Source organism: Colletes latitarsis, chromosome 1 (genome assembly GCF_051014445.1).
Source record: "Colletes latitarsis isolate SP2378_abdomen chromosome 1, iyColLati1, whole genome shotgun sequence".
In the NCBI taxonomy this organism is placed as follows: Eukaryota; Metazoa; Arthropoda; class Insecta; order Hymenoptera; family Colletidae; genus Colletes; species Colletes latitarsis.
This window is the reverse complement of record NC_135134.1, coordinates 55569075-55591077: the sequence shown is the minus strand read 5'-3', so window position 1 is coordinate 55591077 and position 22003 is coordinate 55569075. Positions and strand designations below refer to the sequence as shown.

At 45.8% G+C, this 22003-nt stretch overlaps 1 protein-coding gene across 13 annotated transcripts in view; it reads left to right on the top strand.

The window, feature by feature from the left end:
- Window positions 1–22003, top strand: part of Ten-a (Teneurin-a transmembrane protein) — a 594721-nt gene that overhangs the window by 476977 nt on the left and 95741 nt on the right. Inside the window, exon 1 of one of the 13 annotated variants that reach the window (XM_076772695.1) lies at window positions 15455–17040. The exons of the other annotated variants lie outside the window; for them this stretch is intronic. Coding sequence (XP_076628810.1) covers window positions 16985–17040 — 56 coding nt within the window. The 5' untranslated portion in view covers window positions 15455–16984. Of the gene's footprint in view, window positions 1–15454; window positions 17041–22003 lie in introns of those variants that run through there. 13 annotated transcript variants of the gene reach the window in all.

Genomic DNA, 22003 nt, shown 5'->3' with positions numbered 1-22003 from the left:
CAAGTCACGCCCTTATGCGCGCCACCCGTAACGCGTAGAATTCTTAACGAACGTGACGGGAACAATCGAGCGGATCCGAAACGAAAGAGGAGGAAGAATAGCGGGTGGCAACGCCGGACACATCCTTTCCCCGAAAAAAACCTTCTCGATACACGTGTCGGCCAATTCTGCGACCGTGCACCGGCATTTTTCTTTCCGAAAATACAGTACATGGTTATTTAATTATTTAAACGTTGGTTTCCATGAGTAAATAGACGATTACGTATTTTGAACGGTACAAATATTTGGACTTCGTGGCGGTGGTTCGAAAAGATCGAAAGCGTAGAGCGGGAAAAGGGAAAAAGACGAGATTGCGATGCGTCGCGACAAAATAGTTTCACCGCTCAAGGTCACCGAACGCTTATCTCCCACCCACACCCTACCGACTGCCCCTATCTCCGGTCTGTTCGCTCCGGCCCCTATTGTTGCGTTCGAAAGACAAAAAGCGCATAGCTGCAGACACACGGTTTTCGTCCGTCGAATAAAGGGTCAAGCAACCGACGCGACGTAAAAGCGGCGGTCGTGCCTGATGTGATTTACAGAAGTGCTCCTGAGCGGCCAAAATCTTTTACCTCGGCCATAGTGGATCCGTCAGTAAGGTTACCTAAGGGACTCGTATCCCTTAGACACAGAGACGTTCGGCGTCAGGGAAACCGATCGATTCGAAGGGATTGGTGGTTAGGTATGAAACTTGTAGGGAACAGAGATTTCGCAATAGACGAGGGACCCTCTGATGTCGAGTACTTGGGGGAAACCGCATCTTAATACTTAATATTTGTTCCGTGCAGCTTACGATATCTCTTTCTTCTCTTACAAAGAACGCCGAAGGAATAATTCTGTTGCGACGATGGTGTATACGTGGCATCGTAATTCCTGCAACAATAGCAAACAGGATTCTTAACGAAATAAAGCGCAAATATTGAATAAAGTTTCTCTCGATCGATCCGCCGTTTTCGTGGCGAGATGTCTGCACTCGCCAGCAGAGGGCTACGCTCAACCTGTACGTCTCTCGCAAGTACTCGACTGAAAATTAACAAAATTGCATTGGTGTTATTTTCTAATGATCCAGAAAGGTCGATGACCGTAGAAGTATATAAAGAAATAGGAAGTTTCCGTAGCATGCGGTGGCCATTGTCTGGAGCAACGATACAAGGGTGTACCGAAGTTTTTTCATCGTCCTCGGGGGAAACGGGATGTCACCCTTCGGCGAGCAACAACGACCGCGGCAACCGCGCGTAAATCCACCATCGACCTTTCGCCTCGGAATTGCGCGCAGTGATTTAAACGGCGAGCCGGTCGGCCTAATATGGTTTCCTAAGTAGAAGAGTGTCATCGAGCGTGTGATTCCCCGTAATGGTCTTTCGCTTTCCGGGCCGTTAAGCAACGACGCGTCCCGAAGGCTAGCGCGGATCGCCTCCGCGTAGTTAAGATGTCTTGCAGGAGCAGCAACCCGTTTCCTCTTTTTCAATCTCCACGAAATCCCGATCCCATACTTTCACGACAATTCTCGCGGCGAGGTCATTATTCCCGTCGATGCATTTCCGGATTTTTTCGAACGAAAGACGTTTCACCCTTCGTTGCACGGCGTTGCGGGGTCGAAGAGGTTAAAGACATTGCGATGGTACGAGTTGTGATCGCGTTATAATAATGTCAATTGCAACGTCGAAAGTTACAGTTGGGTAAGTTGCAATCGAGTGAATTATAATCATGAGAGTTGCAATCAGATTAGTCGTAGTCGTTGGTGTTGTAATAGTGCAGGTTACAATACGACCAGTTGCAAACTTACGAGCGACTCTAGAGCTACGATCTTGCGAATATCGATTCGAATGAATTGCAACCTTGCGAGCAGCAATCTACCTGTCTACTATCGGACCGATTGTACTCGTCTAATTTGCGATTGCATACGATATCGTAATGGCGCAAGGACGATCTATGATCAACGATCAGGGGAATAATTTTTGGCGTTTCTTAGCATACTCTTGAAATATGTATAATTTATAATCTACTTCAATGCAATTGAGACAAAATTGCGTTAAAAATAACGAATAGTTTGAGCGACGTTCTCGTCTTCGACAAAATGTTAGACGTCGCTGCAGTTGCTCGTAAAAATAGTTGTTCTCAAACGGAAAGTATTGGAGGTCGATGTTTACCTTTTATAGTTCGCTAAATTGCCAGGATAGCCTGTTTATCACGCGCACGAAAGAAGTAAACCGTGAAAACACGCTGACTTGTCTCGAACGGGGAACACGGGTCCCGCTAAGCGATCTTGACACAAGCAATCTACCAGTCATTTTCGACAACGTAAACGCTATTCGTTATTTACCACTCGACGCTTCCAGCTGCTTGCTGGCCTCCGTTATAATTCATGGCTCCGCGGCGAGATGCTATCGATCTCCAAGCTTGCCGAGGAAACGCACGGTCGCCACGGTGGTTGCGTTCCGAGCAACGAAATTAACCCCTGCGATTCGCGCGACACCCCCTACCCTCCTGCTTCCACCATCATCCGTCAAGACAGCCCAGCAGAAACGCCGTATTATCGACTAACAGAGAGAGAGTCAAAATATCCAAATAAAAGTGTCGAATACGATACGCATCTAGTAAATTCATAAGATGGTGAAATAACTAAAATGGTTAGGACGTGGTTCCGAAGTTCCCTATAAACTAAAAAATATTCAGAGTGGAGCACGTTGGTCAAGCGGGGACTTTGAATAATTTCAGGCAATTTTGTGTTATTGATGATGATCCAAAGCATATGGTTATGAATAAATATATTCAGAAGCTAATACTCGAATCGATTTGAACGAAAGTAATCATTGTTTAATCGCGACGCCATCCCCATCGCGGTGGGACCTCTCCCCGTTCTGCCTCGAGTCCCATGCGTCACGATTAAAACCCCGCGAAGGGACGAGATGCAATAACTGGAGCAATCCGGGGTAATAAATTAATAGAGAGCGCCATAAGCTAATAGAAAAAATCCTCCCTGCTACAAGTGCTTGGAAAGCCTGCGACACGGATGGGCCGTCACACCCCCGAAACATTTTCCCCGGCTAATGCAATAAAGTTTAATACATTGGTCCATCAGCAGTAGATCGTATAAATATGGCACAGGGTATCCGTTGCACGTCTATAAATCTGTTTTCTAAACTACTCTTTTTTTTTTTTTTTTTTTTGGCACTTGAGTTGCAAACTTTTTTCCATAATATCTGAACATCCCCGACGACCTTCATCAACCCTTAACCCAGACCTAACCCACTTTAAAACACAGCCATATTTATAGGATTCACCTTGTCCATAGCACGAAAATAATAAATCTCTATAACGAGATACGTTATTACTTCCATTGAGCCCAAGATGGGCGTTCAAAGTCATTTATCGTGCGGCAACGTTCGTAATGAAAAGCTAAAAAATATTTGCTCTGTAATTTAAATTCTTTTTCTCAAAGGAAATCGTTCCGCGACATATTTTCAGCGGCGCGATTATCTTATACCGCTTACAATCATTTCCAATAATGTCCTAGATTACAGAGTCGAGGCAAAAAATTAAAATCGATCCTACGAGTACATTATGTTTACAAACATAAAGAAATGGTTCATTGTCGAGTAATTAAGGGTTGACGTAGAGACCACCCAGGCGCAACGTTAAATTATTACAAACTTAACAACCCTTGGCTGCGTTGTAAAGTTATTTACGTCGATAGTCGGACATCTGACGTCTTCCATAGGTCAGAGATCACAAGTTATCCGGGGCAATGGACGTTCTTGCGCGAAACATGGACTAGAAACGTCACGTCCGATGCAAAAGGTGATCGTCGCGAGGCACACACGCTGCGTGGCGAACAATAACGTTTTTATGACCCGGGGTCTGGAATGTCGCACTCTCCAAGAGGCAGGGTCTCCGTAGAGTAGGATGGATGAGCCTGTAAACGCGCGCCCACTGTCACCCCCTGGTCGCAATAACGCGCTACAGGGAATACGAGAGGGTAGACGGTCTGATTTCTCTGCCAGTCGATGCTGGGGATCCTGGAATTGTTTCAGGTAGCGATGGCCACTCGATCCTCTCCGACGCGAGTTCCAGAACGACTCTCAGCGAGCATTCCAACGCCATTGAATATCAAGAAAAGCACAGTACAGGATGTTTCAGAAAGTTGACACCACAGAAGAATGGCGGTGACTAATTTTAAAAGCGACACTCAGACGATCCAAACAAGACGACTCGAAGGGTTTCGAGGCCATCGCTAGGAGCGGAATGGCGAGTGTCCGACGCGCTACATCACCGACCTTTTCGCCCCTTTTTTCTCGCCATTTCTCGGTTCGTCCCCTGCCCTCTGTCCTCGGGTAGCCATGGAATCTGACAGCCGTAGGCCGTAACGCGGCGCGACTGCTTATTAAAAGGAACGAGCGCGCTTTATTTCGCGGAGGGAAACAAGCGGCAGAGTAAATATGTCGAGTTGATGCGGGCGTTTGTGTATCCAGGTTGTTGCGGAAACGTGGTGCCCTTTGAGTGGCTCTTACGGCCGATAAGCGTTGATGCCTCGTTTGCCCTCCGATTGAACGATCCTCTTCGTTTGTTCGGAACAGTATTCCTCGTGTCTTCGTAATTTATAGCCGCGTGTCCTTTTATTAATTCGCGTCCAGACTCAGCGCGTTACGTTTCGAACGACTGGTTCCCAGCGCCATTTCAACGACCAGATGTCTTCGACCGCGGAAAGTATCGCGTCGATAAAGGGGATCCATATGTGCGCAAATGGTGATAGAGGGCTCGAAGACACCCATTGCAGCTCCCTTTATACATTTTCTTACTGTCTGCTCGAGTAGACCGTCCGAGCTGTTAAGAACGACGCACGAGCACGACGACGACGTACGAGTACGTTTACCCCGTTGTCAATGTTTCAAATTGGAGACGTCTACTTCCATTTTTATTCCGTCGTTGCGTCCCGTTCGAGAGGTATGTAAGCAAGCAACCTCCGCCGTGGATAGCTTCCGCTGCAGACAAATATATTTCTGCAGGGACTAATGGTCTACCGGGTCGATGATCTAATAATAATTTTACGAAAATAGAGTAGTAGTTTGTATTACCGAAAGGACCAAAAAATGTTATTCAAATACTTTCTGAGATATAAAGCTTCGATGCTAACGACTCGTAGTAAAAAAAAATATTTGTCTAACAGACGTAGTATAAAAGTTTCGTAGAAATCGGCGAATTACGTTTGGGAGCGTTCGTAAGTCAGAGTGGAAAGAAATCGGGGTAAAAAGAGAAACTCGCTGGTGACTGGCGAGCGTCCAAAAGCAGCGTTATCGCGACAGACCGCGAGATATAAACGCAATACGCGGCGAACTTGCCTGGAATTATGCGGCCGACACGGCGGAAGGTGGCCACTCACGGCGCAGACGTCATAATATCCGCCAGGATATGACGTTAAGCGGCCGGTACTCCGAAACGGCAACGCGACCCAGCCGAAAGGCCTACGACAATTGAAAGGTCGATCCGTTATTCGACGAACGCCGGTTGCACGGTTAATGGGCAATCGAGGAGCAGACAATGGCCGCGCACGAATGAATCCGGCGCTCGAGCGAGTCCTCCACGGAACCTCCTTAATGTCCTCCTCTTCTTTAAATCACTGCCTGTTCGTGCCAATGGCGAATTTCATTCCACCTCGAGGGGCCCCCGTACACAGTAGTCGACAAGTGTTTTGAGACGAAGGATTTTCACTGAAAAGAACGTTGAATCGGTCAGACGTATGATTCAGGGGAGTTTTTGCGAACTTCGACCTCGTTTAAGAAGAATGGACAATCGTTCCCGTGATCGAGTAGAAATTTCCTGGTTACTTTTAAAAATCTGTTACTTTGCTGGGTATTAGCAGCGTGCAGAAGTTTCCATCGTTTTTACACGCTTCTTCGGGTAATATTTTCAACTCTAATCGTCTTCTATCGCCTTTTGGAAGGGATGAACGAACGAATTTCGGCGGAGGATCGATTTTGGAATCGAGTTTTCTAAAAAATTCGAGCGACCCTAAACGCACGTGTCTCTCAGCCGCAGGGATTCCCCCTCCGTGCGCATTCCTAGAGCATGCATAATGCCGGGGAACCCTTCCGAAGAATATATATCCGCGGCACGAAGGGCCGAAATGTATTCACCCAATTATCTCCGCATCGGCGTGCCTCAACTCCCTCCGTTCCATCTCCGTGCGGGGCCTGAGCGGCGCATTTGCATGGAATGCATTCATATGAAATCGACCATTCTTCCAGCGACTTCTCCGTCCGACCGTGTATCCCTTTCCCGTCGGTTGGCGCTCGTCTTCGCGGCCTGTATCCCCTCTGGATGCCACGGTAAATCCCGACGAGGACACTCGAGATGCAGTATTCGTCGTAGAAAATTGGTTCCGGTAATGACGACCTATCTCGGTCCGCGCTCGGCATGCCGGGTATTACGAGTCGACGATCTCGCCGCGGCTCTTTTTCCTCCGGTACCGGGTACCCGTGAGATTCCGTATGGGCTGCGCGAAATTTAAGCTTGGGAAAGGTGCAGGGAGGAATGCCCCCGCGAACGCGCGCCACTGGACAGAGCGTGATAAGAATGTCGGAATCTGGACGCGGCTTCCTGGGTACGTCCGTGGAGTCAACCTTCAAATTTTTGCTAAAATTATTACTGCTGTGTCTCGTCCCCGGAAACGATCAAGTTTCACGTGCATTTTACCGGAACTATTACACGGATTTGTCTCGCTGTTAATGTGCCGCGATATCGGGGCTCTCGTTATGTTTTCCCGCGTTTGTCGCGCTTGTTTGGGCAAATACGCGATGTCAAGTGACTATGCTTCCCATCGGAAGCGCTCGTTCGCCGACGAGAGTCGTCCGTGGAAAAAATATACCGTCGCGAAAAGTCAGCACTTCGGAAATACAAACGCCATTGTCACGAGAGATTCGAGGTGTTATTTCGACGTTTCCGGTCAATTTTTGACCCATCTTTAAACTATCAATCGATACACATTACTATAAATAAACGTTCTAAGTAATCGGCATCTTATAATTTTGTCCGAGAAAATTTATTGCATTCGTACGCGCTAGTCCAAACGACGACCGACGGTTGTTTCAAAAGGGTTAAAGACCGTTCAAGTACACGCGTCTCCATGAATTCGCAATACGATCCAGGGTGCAAAGTGCTGTAAACTACCATCGCTCGAAACGCGTGCGAAATCAATAGCCTCTTACAAACGTTCAGCGGTTGTCGGTTGTAGTCAACTTTCCTATTGCAAAGCTATACTCAATAATCTCCAGACTGTATCGAAATTTTTTAAACGTAGTAAGGATATCGGATCACAGAGATAAGAGTTAACGAGGCAACCTACGAATTACGAATCTGATACTATTATTTTCAGTTTACAGGTTGCATCACGGTCGCTGCTAAGCAGGTAACACACGACGCGGTGTCGTGAGTGTCGATAAAGATAACTTTACTTCCCACTTGTCCGTTTTCCTTTTATGCAACGCTAATGACGCCACTAAGCGAGCCTCCAGCTCGCGTGCAACCGCTGGATCACTCCGCGTGGGTCGGGGCCTTTAAGGAAATTAGTTTAAAATTAAATTAAAAAACTTAGGGGAAGATTGGAAGCTGGACAATATCCATGCATACAGAACGGTTTAAGGAAATTAGTTTAAAATTGAATTAAGAGACGCGGGGGAGGATTTAAAAGGTGCGAGCCAGGTCCACGCGGGAAATCGTTGGACCGCCCTTGATTGTCCTCGCGTGGCTATCGTGCTCCGTTCCGCGATCGAGCGACAGACTCGACCATTTTTACAGTGTTTAAAAACCTTTCAAAAATAACTCAACAAAATGGTTTGCCGTGAAACTCGTTCTACAATTTTACAATAAAATATTTTTACGAATAAATTGTATACTAGCAGAGTCTGCCATAGTTTTTCCATTTCGATTTGGTAAATTTTAATTCAAAAGAAACTCGACTGAAGCAAAATTCGCCAACTTTGGAATTAAATATTTTATCAGAACGTTGATGGCGTAGAGTACTCCAAGATTAAACAGGATTACATAATGAAAAAAACTTTTGCAGAGAACGTGCACCTTAACAATCCTCGAGCTGGGAACTTGCAACGATAAAAACAATTTATAAACAAAAGTTAATCCGACTTGAACCGACACCAAATTAAAACGACACTTTCGAGAAGGACTAACTTTTTTTAGAGAAATCAACGTCGCAGCACTCTTTTTGCAATTTGTTAAGAAATGTTAAAAGAAATTCAACAACCACCGGATATATAAAAACCTGAAAGTATTCTGCTCTCTCTAGCGTTAACAGAACTTTCTTTTCCTTCTTTTAATTCCGCCATTTTCATGTTGTAATAGTTAAAGGAAGCACCGCTGCTATATGTATACATGTATATACATAAAGGATGCAAATGCTTTCTTCTACCTTTTCACTCTGCCGTGTTCTCTTATTAAGAATTAAAAGCGTCTCGAGCGTTACATAACAGATGCAAATTTCGCGAGTACGCAGAAATGGAACATTACGCGAACTTGTCGAAACGTGGATACGAGAAACTACGAGGGTCGAAATTTACATATGTATTTACGAGTAGGATTTTTAGTCGATAAACCCTATGAGAGTAGATTCATCCTTCGAAGATCGTAACAAATATTCTTTTAACATCCCGTACAACGCGTTGCGTTCGCAAACGTATCGAGTAACGCAGTTTCCTGGTCGTGTAAACCAGCAGACATCGATCTCCCTAGTCGTAATTCATCATAGGGTAATTGAACGGTTACAATTCATCCAATACCGCGGTATTACAGGACGACGTCGCGCATACATCCAAGGATCAGTTTACCCAAATCCAGGAATCAACGATCACAGACTGGGACGTAATGCGCGTATCGATTTTCCTCGGCCAAGTACAGTAATTCCCGGCTGTAAGAAAACGGATACGATCCGTGGAAAGTTGCGTTTCCATTCCAAGAATCGACTTTTACTCAGGCATCGTTGAAATAAATTATTTTTAAATTGATCGCAATATAATAATCCACTTAAACGGTGAGCACGATCGATGTCAAGCGTTGGGTTCGAGACTACAAAGTACGAATCTTAGAGATTGTCAAATGGAAGATTGCAAGATACCCAAAATCCTCCCTGCGAAAGAACGGTGACGGCGCGCTGTTAAAACCGCGAAGCGATACTCGTGTAAAAGCGTGGGCGGTTCGAAATTTCCACGGGCGCAGCTAATCAACTTCGGGAAGTTAGAAAATTCAGAACGAAGCCATCGGGAGAACGAGCTCGCGGGAACGCTGTTCCGACAACTGTACAAATTTCGCTCGGCAAACGTTCCTCACAAAGGGCGAGTTAACTCGCGCTCAGCCGGACGAGGGGTTAAAATCACAAACGCCACGGGCGGTCGGGTCGTTTCTCATAAAACGACCAGAAATTTCGCACAATGCCCGCAGCGTGGAGTCGGCGGCGGCCGTCTGCAGCGAACGCAAGAAACGCGTCATCATCAAAGCGTCTACCGGGCCGCTTATCGTCTCCGAACGGCTATCGTACTCGATCTATCTTCGCTCAAAGAAGCCCGGGCTCGATAAAACTGGCCCGCTTCGCTGCCATTCGCCTCTCTGCACCCCCTTCCCTGTACACAGACGCTCCCAAGGAGAAATTCCCGAGCGTTCGACTCGCTTTTTAATGAGCTTTTGCACAGTCATGGTGCTTAAAATACTGGGGATAACGAGTATGGTTTCAGGGTCGGTCTTTGGGTCAACTTTTTGATTTGAATTCCAACCCAACGTCTACCGAAGTTCCATTGAAATCGATGACCCAACGGTTCGACGAGGGTTAAAACCCTGAGATCGTATGGTCGCGCCATTAAAAAGCGAGCGTCGCGCTAGGGAATGGTTTCTTGGGAGAGTGGAGCGCGGGAGATGCAAATTCAGTCCGCAAACAAGAAAGCAGGAAGGATCTCGTGGCGCTCCTCCGCGTCCGTTCGTCCCAAAAGGCGGAGAAGTGCCTATCGAGCAGATAAGGGGAACAAATGAGTGCTTATGGCAAGGACGGAGAGCAGGCGGGCAGCGGAGGGACGATATCTTCATCGTCGCGGGGCCGCCCGGTAGTCGTGGAGCGTCTCAAAGCGGCCAGGACTAAAGGACTAAGGAGATGCGCGGCGATAACAGTGCGGCGGTGGAACGAGGGTGGAAAGAGAGAGAGAGAGAGAGAGAGAGAGAGAGATTCAAAGACGTCCGACGTGCCGTGAAGGCAGACGACCGTAAGAAGCTAGCTGGCTGAAAGAAAGGAGGAAGGAAGGAGGAAGGAAGGAAGGAAGGAAGAATCTAAGCCGTGCTGGAACAGCAGGGGCCGACGTTTTCTGTTTAAGCGACATCAAAGGCCCTGTCGCGAATTTTCCTTCCGCCCCACCTACGCTCTTCTGCAACCTCCCCCCACCCAGGGACGCTCTCGGGTCATGGCTGAAGAGTGCTTCGCGTACTTGCGTGCACGCGTATACATGTTCGTCGTCGGGAAGAATCACGAGGGTGGCTAGAAAGGAGAAAAGTGGTTGACAGGAGTGCCGTTGAATTATTGGGTTAATGTGTGCTGGGGGTATTGGGGCTCCCAAAGCTTCAATTTCGTGGTTCTGACAATGCTCCAGGATTCCTGGTACCGAGTCCTTCGAGTCTCACAATTGCAGATTGTTAAGAGTAGGTTAGAACTATTCCTAATCTAGCCAACTTCTTGATAATACCTTCGAAGCTTTCTCTAGTTGTTTCGTCGGGTTAATATACAAAAAGATGGACTCTTGCGTCATCGTCTTTTAACAAATACTGGATACAGAATTGGAATTCCACGATGTTAACGTTTCTTATCCGGAAAACACGTCGCACCCACTGGCGTTACGCGGATAGGCGCGCTTGCCGAAGTGTTAAGATAAGAAGAATATTTCAGGAATATTTCCGTATTTCCAAAGATAGCAAAGACATTTACGCGTATCCTTTTCCTCGTTCTGTATAATACACTGGGTCGGATCCGATGAAGCGTTAAGGAACACCCTCTACGCGAGACACACCGTGCGCAAAGATGACAAAAATCAGGATAAAATAAGAAATCGTTCGATTTGTTTAAAAGTTTGAGACTCGCAATTTATTTACAATCTTTTATACAATATTGTTAAAATATAGACAATATTGGTTGGAAGAATTCCGTTTCAGACGCATTTCCTCTGTGTCCTGGGCGTTTTTGCGTAGCGTGCGAGGTTGCAACGCGGGAGTTGAGTTTCAGGGGGTGGTCGAGGCAAAGAATGGCGGCGGCGCGAGTGGCAGCGGGGGTCGTGGCCGCTAAAAGGGTAAACGTTGTAGGCTGCCGTGGCAGATTTCGGATAAAACAACTTCTCCGTCCATCTCGCTCCCGTCCCTTCTTGGTGGGTCTCTCTTGGACTAGGTTCGCCCGTCGGTTATGCGTGCAGGGTCTCCTGGTGTATGCGCGTGTGCGAGCGTGTGCGATTGTTCGTCAGTATCAACGACCAGCAGGATGTACCGAAGGGGATAATTAAACTTCCCAGAGAACGCTCTCACGAACGGCGCGCACGGCTCTTGCCGGAATAGCTTCGAGAGTCAATAGTATCTCTATAACCCTCGTCGCGTCTGTAAAGATGACTAGATGGGGGAAAAGGGAGGTTAGGGAACGGGGTAGCGGTTAGCGATCTAGGATCGCGCGCGTCGCCGAGCCCGCCGACGGAAATTACGTACGAGTATTTAATTATAAATTCGAGTTAGCCTCGACAGAATTCGCGGTCGCGTTCGAGCGTGCTCTACTCGGTCGGAGAGGACGCTTTCGACGCGATTAAATCGACAACCAACCGACGAAGGTGCTCTTTGACAGTCGAAATCGTCGGAACGCCAGTTTTACGAGTCCGCGAGCGGGAACATTTAATTAATGGCGTTAAAGTTGCACGACATCCAGCTGCGTTTCACCAAGGCTGTAGGTGCAACGGATACCCAAAATAGGGATCTTTTTGAAGAGCACCGGGGGCGAGAAGCGTACGAATTTATCGACTGACCACGGTTGGACGAGGAGTCGAAATTCTAGACTATCTTGCTTGGTTAAAAAGCTAAATTAAATCGTATCAAAACTTGGATTTACAGCAGTACGAATATTCAGAACCCTACAAGTCTATTTCTCAATGAAGATCTTCGCTACCCAATTTTATCAAACCACAGGAACTTTCATCACCTTGTATCTTGGCCCACAATAGTCATTAACGTACCCTAACCCACACATTCAGCGAGGCTTAACGAACGCGCAACCCTTGGGATTAAGTCTTTAAGGGATCAGATCTAGAGATTTACTAAAGATTGTTATATTTGTCAACTTGGATTCCCAGTTGCCGGATGATTCCAGGCTCCGAAATTTGATTTTATAACGAGGAGCCTCGCATTTTAATCGTCCACGCGCATTTCCACGTTATTCCCAAAATCATCCACACAGAGGGCTTTAAAATATCAGAATTACGGGCTCAAAGATCCACCAATGATAACTCTGGTCCTTTCCGTGGAAATGAAATTTCGACTGGAATAGATAAATTGTAGAATTCAAAGTTTTATTACTCCCGAACGGTGTCGATTCAATTTATAAACGAGTCTGCCAAGACGTGCAGTTGCACCCGAAGTCGGAGGACCAGTAATTCGATTTTGATCTTTCTATTCTGAACTTGAGTGTAGAATGACTATGATTCATTGACGGTGAGCATACGTGGGAGTAAATCTCGAGTCTAGCAGGTCCGAAGATATTCTTGGAAGCCGATGTACGGACTCCGCGAACTGCGTAGACTCTCAACTATTCGAGCCGCGCCAAGTGAAAACGCGGATGCAATGCAAGGGAGCAGACGACGCGTAAACAACTCGCCGTGGAAACCGATTTTCGCTCGTTCTCCTGTGTCTCCTTTAACCGTGAAACGTGGCCGTCTAATTATCCTATTGCGAAACGATATCTTGTTCGGGAGACCGGATAATGCGGAGGACAGTAGGATGCCTCGCAACGAACGCGATGGCAAATATTAACGCGAAGCCTGAGGCGCGTTAATTGCGAGTACTGTGTAATTAATAATGCCGTGTAACAATTATCGCACGGTGGACGTTGAGCTCCGAATTGATACCGTTACAACATCATTTACCGCCCCCGTTCGTTGAAATAAAGCCAAACGTTTCAGACTGATTGACTTTCGTTGCAACAATCTCGGGATGGAACAGGAAAAATAATTGGTTCTCTCATGTTAAACGCTCGATGGAATTACGCCGTTGTTAATGCACTCGAAATGCACGGGATTCGGTTGAGAGAAGAGTCGTGTTACCGTCGCGCGATCGATTGCTTCGAATCGGTTCCATTTGACGCGCTCGTTCCCATCGATCACTATACTTTCGACTGAGTTTGGTCTAATTATAGTAAACTGATACTGGGATCGGGACATTCAGTGGTCAGTCGAGGAATGCATATAGGAGTACGATGGTAGATGGAGAACTTGCGGGAAAGGGATCGGTGGGGAAGCCCTCTGGTGGCTATATCATGTACATAACGTGCCACCGCATGTGTAATGGATATAATTTCGTAATTAATTATGGAGTTGCGCGCTATCGGATTGAATTTTAATCATCTCGAAGTCGTACGCTACCGATATGGTTTCTAAACGTCCGTTTTGATCGAATTTTACTATTCACGACAGCCAACGAATAATATTGAACAAAATCTTGACGATGTCAAATTCAATCTTTTATCCTTTCAAACGTTCGAATATCTTTGTACAGTATATCTATAGATCACTGATGAGTCTGAAATACTCGTTTAATATCCACCGTTGAAAATATCGACTCGATGCCAACAAAAACAAAAGGGATCAAACTTCCCAACGCGCGTCGCGCGAAACCAATCTACCTCCCTAATGTTTCAAACCCATTATACTGGAAAGTTTACAGAAATGTTAATGTCCAAAATCACTATACACATACATTACATTGGAGCACGTCTCCTATTGGCCCCGTTATCTAACTTTCGATGTCAACGTCTGTAATGAATCCCTTAAACCAATTCAAAACTCAAACATCCATGTACCGGAGATGGGCAAAATTCTCATCTGGATACAAAGTTTTGAACGGCGTATAAAAGATAAACAGTTTCTGATCCTTTATTTGTTCAATAAAAATTATAATCCGAATCGTACAATTAAATTATATTTCACGTTGAACGATTAATATCACTTAATCAAGTTAATCCTCGTGAAATCAAAGATATCCAAACGGTTCTAGCAAGAACAAAAACGATCGAGAAATATAATTCTTAATAAATCAGTTCAATCCTCGTTAAGTATCGTCTGTCAGAAACGTTCGCTCTTTATTCGCTAGAACAAAAAAATTTTAACTTTTCGACACTTGTTTCACCAGCTAAATTATTATACAAAGCACCATGTCTTATCGACACCATCATCGTTCCCATCTAACTTGTTAATATCAAACTTTAGCCTTCAAAGCAATCAAAAACCGAGCCACCTACGCGCACCAAAAGCCCGCGCCGCTAAGTCAATCCAATCCTCGCTTCATACTCTCAATCAAAAATATCCAATCGATAGCAACGGAAACAAAAAGGATGAAAGTCCTCCTCCTAGTTATGCCGAAAAATTTACTCCGTTTCCAGCAACGAAGGATTCTAGCAAGTAGAAAATAGATCAACCTGTTCAACGTCTAATCTTTCTATTGACCCAGCCATCCACCTAACTTGTTGATGTCAAAGTGTACCACGAGCACCTTGAACCAATCCAAAAGTCAAACATTTACGTACACCGCGAGTTTGCACCGCTAAATCAACTTTAGCAGAAACGAAAAACGACATTTATCCGGTTCAGAGACCATCTGAGATTTAATAAAATTACAGAGATTTTTGGGGAAAAACGTTAAACGCGACAGCAATCAACGACTCAAAGTACCTTGCTACCTGGTTACTAGTTTCTGTCAAAAACACTTGTTGATACCAAACTCGATCTTCTACCAATCAAACGGCGAGGTACATACGCGCGTCGCGAGTCCACACGAGCTAAGTAAACCGAATCCCCCATAAAAAATATCGAATCGATATCAGGAAAGGAGAGAAAGGACAAAGCTTGCAACATCCGTCTCGCCCCCGGATTTCTCAGTATCGACACCCTGTAGATCGCGTAGTCGCGATGCCGTCGCGACGGTCGTCGCGGCCTCGACGGGTTTAGTGCACGCACCACCCGCTCAGCGGCGTTCTATTCCAAGGGGTCGTCGCGCGGTGGCTGGGGTGATGGGGTGGGGAAGGTTGAGACTGGTGGTGCACATGCGCGGAACTTGGCCCCGTGGAGGGGACGTTCAGTGTCACTCGGTGCCGGGCGTTGCGGCGCCGTGGCCCTTCAGTCTTTGATCCGCAGCTGGAGAGGTTGTGTGCGTTGCCCTCGAGCGTACTCGAGACGAGACTACGAGATCGTTTCACTGGCCGTGCGCGAAAGAGGGGAGACCACGGTGGTGCAGTAACCTCTTTTTACGTTCGGGAAACACCGGAGCGGTACCGTTCGCCGCGAACGTCCCTCCAGCAGGAGGTTATCTTGCGAAGGAACTCGTTCGCCGGGGGACAGTTTGAAAATTTCGCCACCGAGCCGATCCTCGATCGAGTTCGACACAGTTCGGAACTGTCAGGCTAGGGCACGGTCTCCTCGCGTGCACCCCTGGGGATTTTCGGAGCCACGCTGCTCACGCTCCACCAGCACGGATTTGCGTGCGGTTCTCGGCCCCCTGACCCAATTAGTTTTCGTGCCCGCCGACTGACGGAGAGTGTCTGCGCACCGTGCGGACGTCCAACAGCTAGTTATCGGCCGCGGGACGAATTGCCTCCGTCGAGAACGCATCCGTCGAGCGGTTTCGGTGTTAACAGTGACCCGTGCGAAATCCTCCAAGTCGTCCAAGTGTTCTCGCGTAGTGCAGTGAAAGGGATACGTGGAAGAAGCCAACGGCTGACCGGACGCGCGAAGGGATACAGGAGGACAAGTATAGCGCGTAGGAGCATCGCTCGCGGGCCGGGAGTTGAACTTTCTCGCTGGCGTTGACAGATCGATAACAAAGTTTGCGTACGCGAGTTTCCCCTTTCGTAGCCGGCGGCTAGCGGTACGCGCGGCCTCACGAACACTTTCCGAGGACGCGGAATGCGTTTACCTCGACCATAAGTTAGGAGACTGCGAATCGTCCTAAAGCGACTACTCGTCTCGAGATACCAATTGACCGAACCCACAGTCGCCGTGACATGCTGTGACTCGTCCTCGAGACGTCAGAATTCGTTTCTTGGATCCTAGCCTGACCTATGCTGAGATCGTGAACAGTGTCCAGACACTGAGCGTTCGAGCAGCCTGTGCACCGAGGTTCGCGCGAACGCCGGCAGACCTAGCGACTCTGAGCTTGACATGCTGACGTCCTGAAGGGTGAAATTCCGCCAAACTCTGCGGAGGATTTCTATGCGGCCCGTGGTTTATCCGCTGGAAATCTGACGCCCCGTCGCGCCAGCGAGCGAGGCAGCCTGTCGTTGTCGCTGTCGAACAAGAGGCAGTACCTGGTGAAATACAAACGGAAAGAGGGCAGACAGAACGAGGAGCGGGGCTCCGCGTGGCCCGGGCTGCTCGACGATCGTAGGAGGAAGTGTGCAACGGTGAAGGGTAACGGTGGTTTCGGCGACTACTCGGCCGCGGGCGAGTTCGAGGTCTGGGGCGACGAACAGCACGCGTCGGATGGTGTAGATCGGCAGGTGGCGAGGCCGCCTTCGCGGCAGCAACGATGCGAAGGCGGTTCATCGCTGAGGCCGTTGCTTCACGTGGCCCATTGTGAACTCCACTCGCCCCGCGAACCGGAACTGCTGCGGCTGGATCATCTGGAGGCGTTGGAGCACAAGTCCGCCGACCACGACTCCTACACGATGATGGAGAACTTTCGCAGTCCGGTACCGCCGCCCCTGCCACGACGCCACATCCGGTAAGAGATGCCTTCCTTGATCAAACACCCGGGCGTTACGCTGTAACCGCGGTAATCGGTGTTTCTCTGCTGGAATACTTTCGATGAGTAAAAATAGAGGTCGAGGAAAAGTCATATGTTGATGAATTTTCTCTTATTGGAAATCTGTAAGGCGATCGTTGTCCCAAGTTTCCAGAAACTGATAAATAGTAATTTCTGATACGACCAGCAGACGTTATCGGAAGCGGAGTAATAGTTTAGAGCACGTGTTACTCCCCGTGCATTGTCCGGATCGTATCTGATCGTACAAACTCCACATTTCATCCCGAGTTGCAACGAAGATAGATTTTGTTTGTTTCTCGGCAGTAACGAAACGGTCAACTCGATTCGCTCCAGTTTTAGAGGCGGTTTGTTCGTCTTCTTTTCCGCACCAATATTTGCCAAGCGACGAACGACCGTAAAATGATAACCTACGTTTCTGAGGTTATCTCCCGTTCGCGTAAACGTAAATTACTTCCGTGAGTCTCTTTTTAGCTGGCTGATCGTCGATCTTTTGCTTTTTAAAAAGTGAACAAAAATAGGAACCTAGAATCCTGAAAGTGAAAGTGGAAGGGAGAGGATGGCAAGACCTGTACAAAATATTTGAGATTAAGTTCTCCGAGAGTAAATCAGTTATAAAAATAAAAACGGGAAAAAGCTTCGTGATCCGAAGTGAAAAGTGTGCGGTCAAAACGCTGAACGGTTTAAATTTCTGTCCCTGTGTTGATTTTGTTAACGAAGAATCGGTACGAATAAAAAAAAAATTCGCTCGCGCAGGTTATGTCGGTGTAAGTGTGTCTCGCGTCGGTGTTTACACTCGAACCGAAAGAGGTCAAATAAAATTTGTCAATCTACGTGTACCGTCGATCGTTGCAGATACAATTCCGGGCGCGATAGTTGGTTGGAAAATAATCACGACCGCGAAGGGTTAAAAGGGTGCACTTCCACTTGTGGTTCTCTCCTCGTTCGAGGTTTCACTCTTCGCTGTGCAAGCGCCCGGGTGTCGGTGACCCGCAGGAGTTGCGGTGAATTTTCTATTTATCGGAAACTTGATTTCTCCGAAGACTCCCGTCGATTCAAGGTACAATTGTTCGATAATAAAGCTCTCTGATTTTTCGCCATAAAATTGAATCGTCTGGTACATTTGTGATTCCACTTTTCATTCGATATAAATCGCCTGAATCCGAAACGCGATAACTTTAAATGGCTGTCAACGTCGTTTCGTCGAACGTAATCGAAGTTACAATTGTGTCTTTTACGCTAGATTTTCCTGAAACGATATTTCAGAATTAAATTTCCCGTGTTTGCTATATCCCGTAATATTTATATTTCATTGACGTTAGTGACCTATTTTGTATTCTGTGGTAGTAATAAGTTAATTAAGTAAACTTCGCTTTCAATAGCTGATCAAATTTGTTAGAAATATTAACCTACGTCAGCCAATTACAGTTCACTCTCGTGGAACTGCTATGAAATGTTCTTATTTTTGTAACTTTACATCGAGGAACGCAGAAGGATTTTCCAAAACACTAATTTCTGGGTCAACAGTTTCTTTTACGCTTGCTTTCCGTTTCACCCTCCACTTCAACCAATTACAAATTACTCTCGAGGTTTCCACGTCGAACTGCTATGAAAGTTTTACGGTTAAGAAATGCCGTTTGAAATTCTAAGAATATTTATTTTCAAACTATATACATATTTAGGAATGCATAGAATTTATCTAAACCGCTAATTTCAGAATCGACAGTTTATTTAGAACACGAGCTGCGTTTCACCCTCCACTTTAGACAATTTTAAATTACTCTCGAGATTTCTCTTTCGAAGTGCTATGAAAGCTCTTTGATTTAAAAACACTTATATTTGAAGTTCGCGTTTAGAAGTACGTCGAGTGTTCCTGAAACCCTAATTTAGGCAATTAGAGTTCCTTTTATACTCCGCGATAAGTTTCATCCCCCGCAACAGCCAATTACAAATCACTCCCTGTGTTCTTCAACGAAATGTTCGATTTAAAAATGCTCTAAACGCATTTAATAGTATATCTAGTTTTCACGAAACACTAATTTTAGTACGAAGAGACGCACTTCAACCCTCACGCCAGTAAATTACTCTCGGGGTTTCTCTATCCAACAACGGTGAAATGTTCGCAAATTAAAATACTTAAGAATGCATATTAATTTCACGGTTAATGCACTCGCAAAGTTGTTCGCTGACAATGAAATAAAGGCCGTCGATATTCAGAACGAGTTTATCCCGAGAGGGCGACTGCAGAAGCGAACGCGTCAACAATTAACCCCTGAATATTAATCGACAATTATCCTTCAAACGAGGCTCGTTATTTAACTCAATTTATCGATTCAGTCATCCAGTAACCGTAAATTGCCACGAAACTGATGGACAGGGTGTAAATAAATAGGGCTGTCACAATAATTCGATGCCATTTTTTCGTTCGAGGTATAGTTCCAAAATATTAAGCTCAATAAATCAGAAAGTGATTGCAATCTGAAAAGAGTTGTAAAAGTTACAAAGCGGAAGAGTTCGGAGATGTCTTACATCGTTATAACAAGCTTTCAAATAAATTAATACGACTTGAACTTTCTTTACAAAGTATATCGCGGAAGACCAATGTGTAATTCATGGTACTTCTAATGTAAGTTAAACTTTCTTAAGTCTTTTTCGACGTTTATTGCGAAACGTAAGTTGGGGACATTGAATCGGAAGATTTATTTCACTTTAATAACTATCGTACATTTAAGAAAATTCCAATGTACGCGACAATTCAAATAATATTCCATTGAAGCATTTTTGTCTGTCGCTAAAAATAAACGAGTTATTCGGGTGGCCTGTCTTACGTGCCTCGGCCTTGTGTAAATGAAAATGTCTTTTTATCGATAACCCTGTCGAGGTATAAATAAATAACCGCTAATTGAACGAGCTAGTCGAGTCGAACAAGACCCTCGTTCGATATCGATAATTTTTCCGTTGCTACAAACTCTCTCTCTCTCTCCCCCCCCCCCTTTCTCTTTCTCTTTCTCTCCCGATTAGAAGAGCCGAGCGTCGCGCAATAACGTTGCTTCCGTCCCCTCGCTCAAAGAGGCACATACCCCGTTAGTTCCAAGTTTTCCGTTTCGAATCAGCGCATTCTCATCGAACACGAATCGATTTCGAAACGCTCCCGAGAGCGGGCTTGTCATTAACCCCGTTCTTCGGGCGTGAACCTCCGAAACGAGCTACAATTCCACCGGTGCGAGCACCTATATATTGGCCTTCCACCAGACTCGCGAACCCTCTGCCACCCCCTCTCGTGCAACCGTCCTTTCTTCCACCCCCGTCTTTCTTCTTCTCTGTCTGCGTCTCTCACCGCGGGGCGAAATCTTGATCGTTCGAACATTTACTGTGCGAATGAAGTGCCTCGTTCGCTCTGCGATCCGTCGTTCTTTCCGCAAGGTTCTTGCAACCCTATCCCGTAGCTCGCCAATTTGTACAAATTATTTAATTCGTTTCGAATGCCTGGTTTACTTTCATTCAATTTCGAGACCTTTTAAACCCTCGTTGCTCAGACGACTTCGAGGCACGATGCTCTTCATATTATAATAGATGGAAATATATCTTCGTGGTGCGATCGAGATGGAGGGATTTTCCGTTGTAAAGTAAACGAATAATTTGATGTAAAAGAAATGAATTTTAAAAATTTGTTCTCTTCGCGAATAATATTTGTACGATATGATTGTATTATTCGATACGATTCGTCGTTCCTTTCGAACGTGAGGCTCAATCGACTTTCAACCGCTTACACGAATCACTTAATCTCGCAAAAACCTACCCTTTATTTGCCAACGATTCCGCTATCAATTACTTTTATTACTGTTAGACGTAGATATTATATTTGAGTTTTGAACGAATATTGGTTTCCGACTGAGCTTTAAAAATTAATCACTCTTATACCGTTAACGGAGCGGAAATACCGTCGTAGTGTTAATAAAATGAAAAATTTTTATCGGATCGAAATTCTTGAGTGCCAAACGATCCCGTTGCAGTAAAGCGAACATTTCAGAAATATTAATAACGTGATATTTTAAAGAAATATGTACGCGTTACTTCTAGATAGGGTAGATTATTTGTCTAAAATATATTGATTATCACAATTGTTTAGATTAATTCGGAATTGCATAGAAGGTGCTTTTAAAACTTATATCCCAGCATCTTAATAAATGGCAGACCATTTTGTAATTGCCTTCGCGTCGTACCAAATCATCCAACAGTACAAAGTTTCATCTTGGAAGAGTAATTTAATTTTCGATGTGACCCCATTATATCAAATTATGACAGAAATTGTGTACTCGTGCCACACTCGCGATACGGCGTCGGAAGAATTTACAACTCGTCGCTCCTAACGACACGCTCAACAGGTACAATACTGTAACGTACGGAGAAGGTAAAGAAATTACTCGCAGAAAGTAGTTGTAGCGATGATTAGGGGAGTTCACCCCTCCGCGTCTTGGGGTCAAAAAATGGACCAATCTTTAGAACTTCTTTTATTAATATATTAACTCGTATCGTCCTTAATTCTTTGATCCCCAAAATGCTACGAAAACGGAAAAGATCGATTTCTTTTCGCTCAAGGCACGAGGAAACTATGTCTCTATTTCTCTTATCAAACGCGAGGGACCCCTCTGATGCTAAAATACTATGCTAGGGTCCACCGAACCCTAGTCCATTTTCTCGTGTTTATATCTTTCATAAAGAGTGTCATTTGGATCCCCATCCCCCATCAATAAAAATGTTTATGGTGCCAACGCCCGGGTAGACACCGTGTTAGTCTCAACATGCTCGAGAAATTGAAATAATGATCTCGTAAAATCTGGGTGGGGTGCTCCAGAAGTCAGGCTGCGATCCACGTGTATAAATTTCATTTAGTGCGTTCACATTAATTTTTCCCCAACTTTTA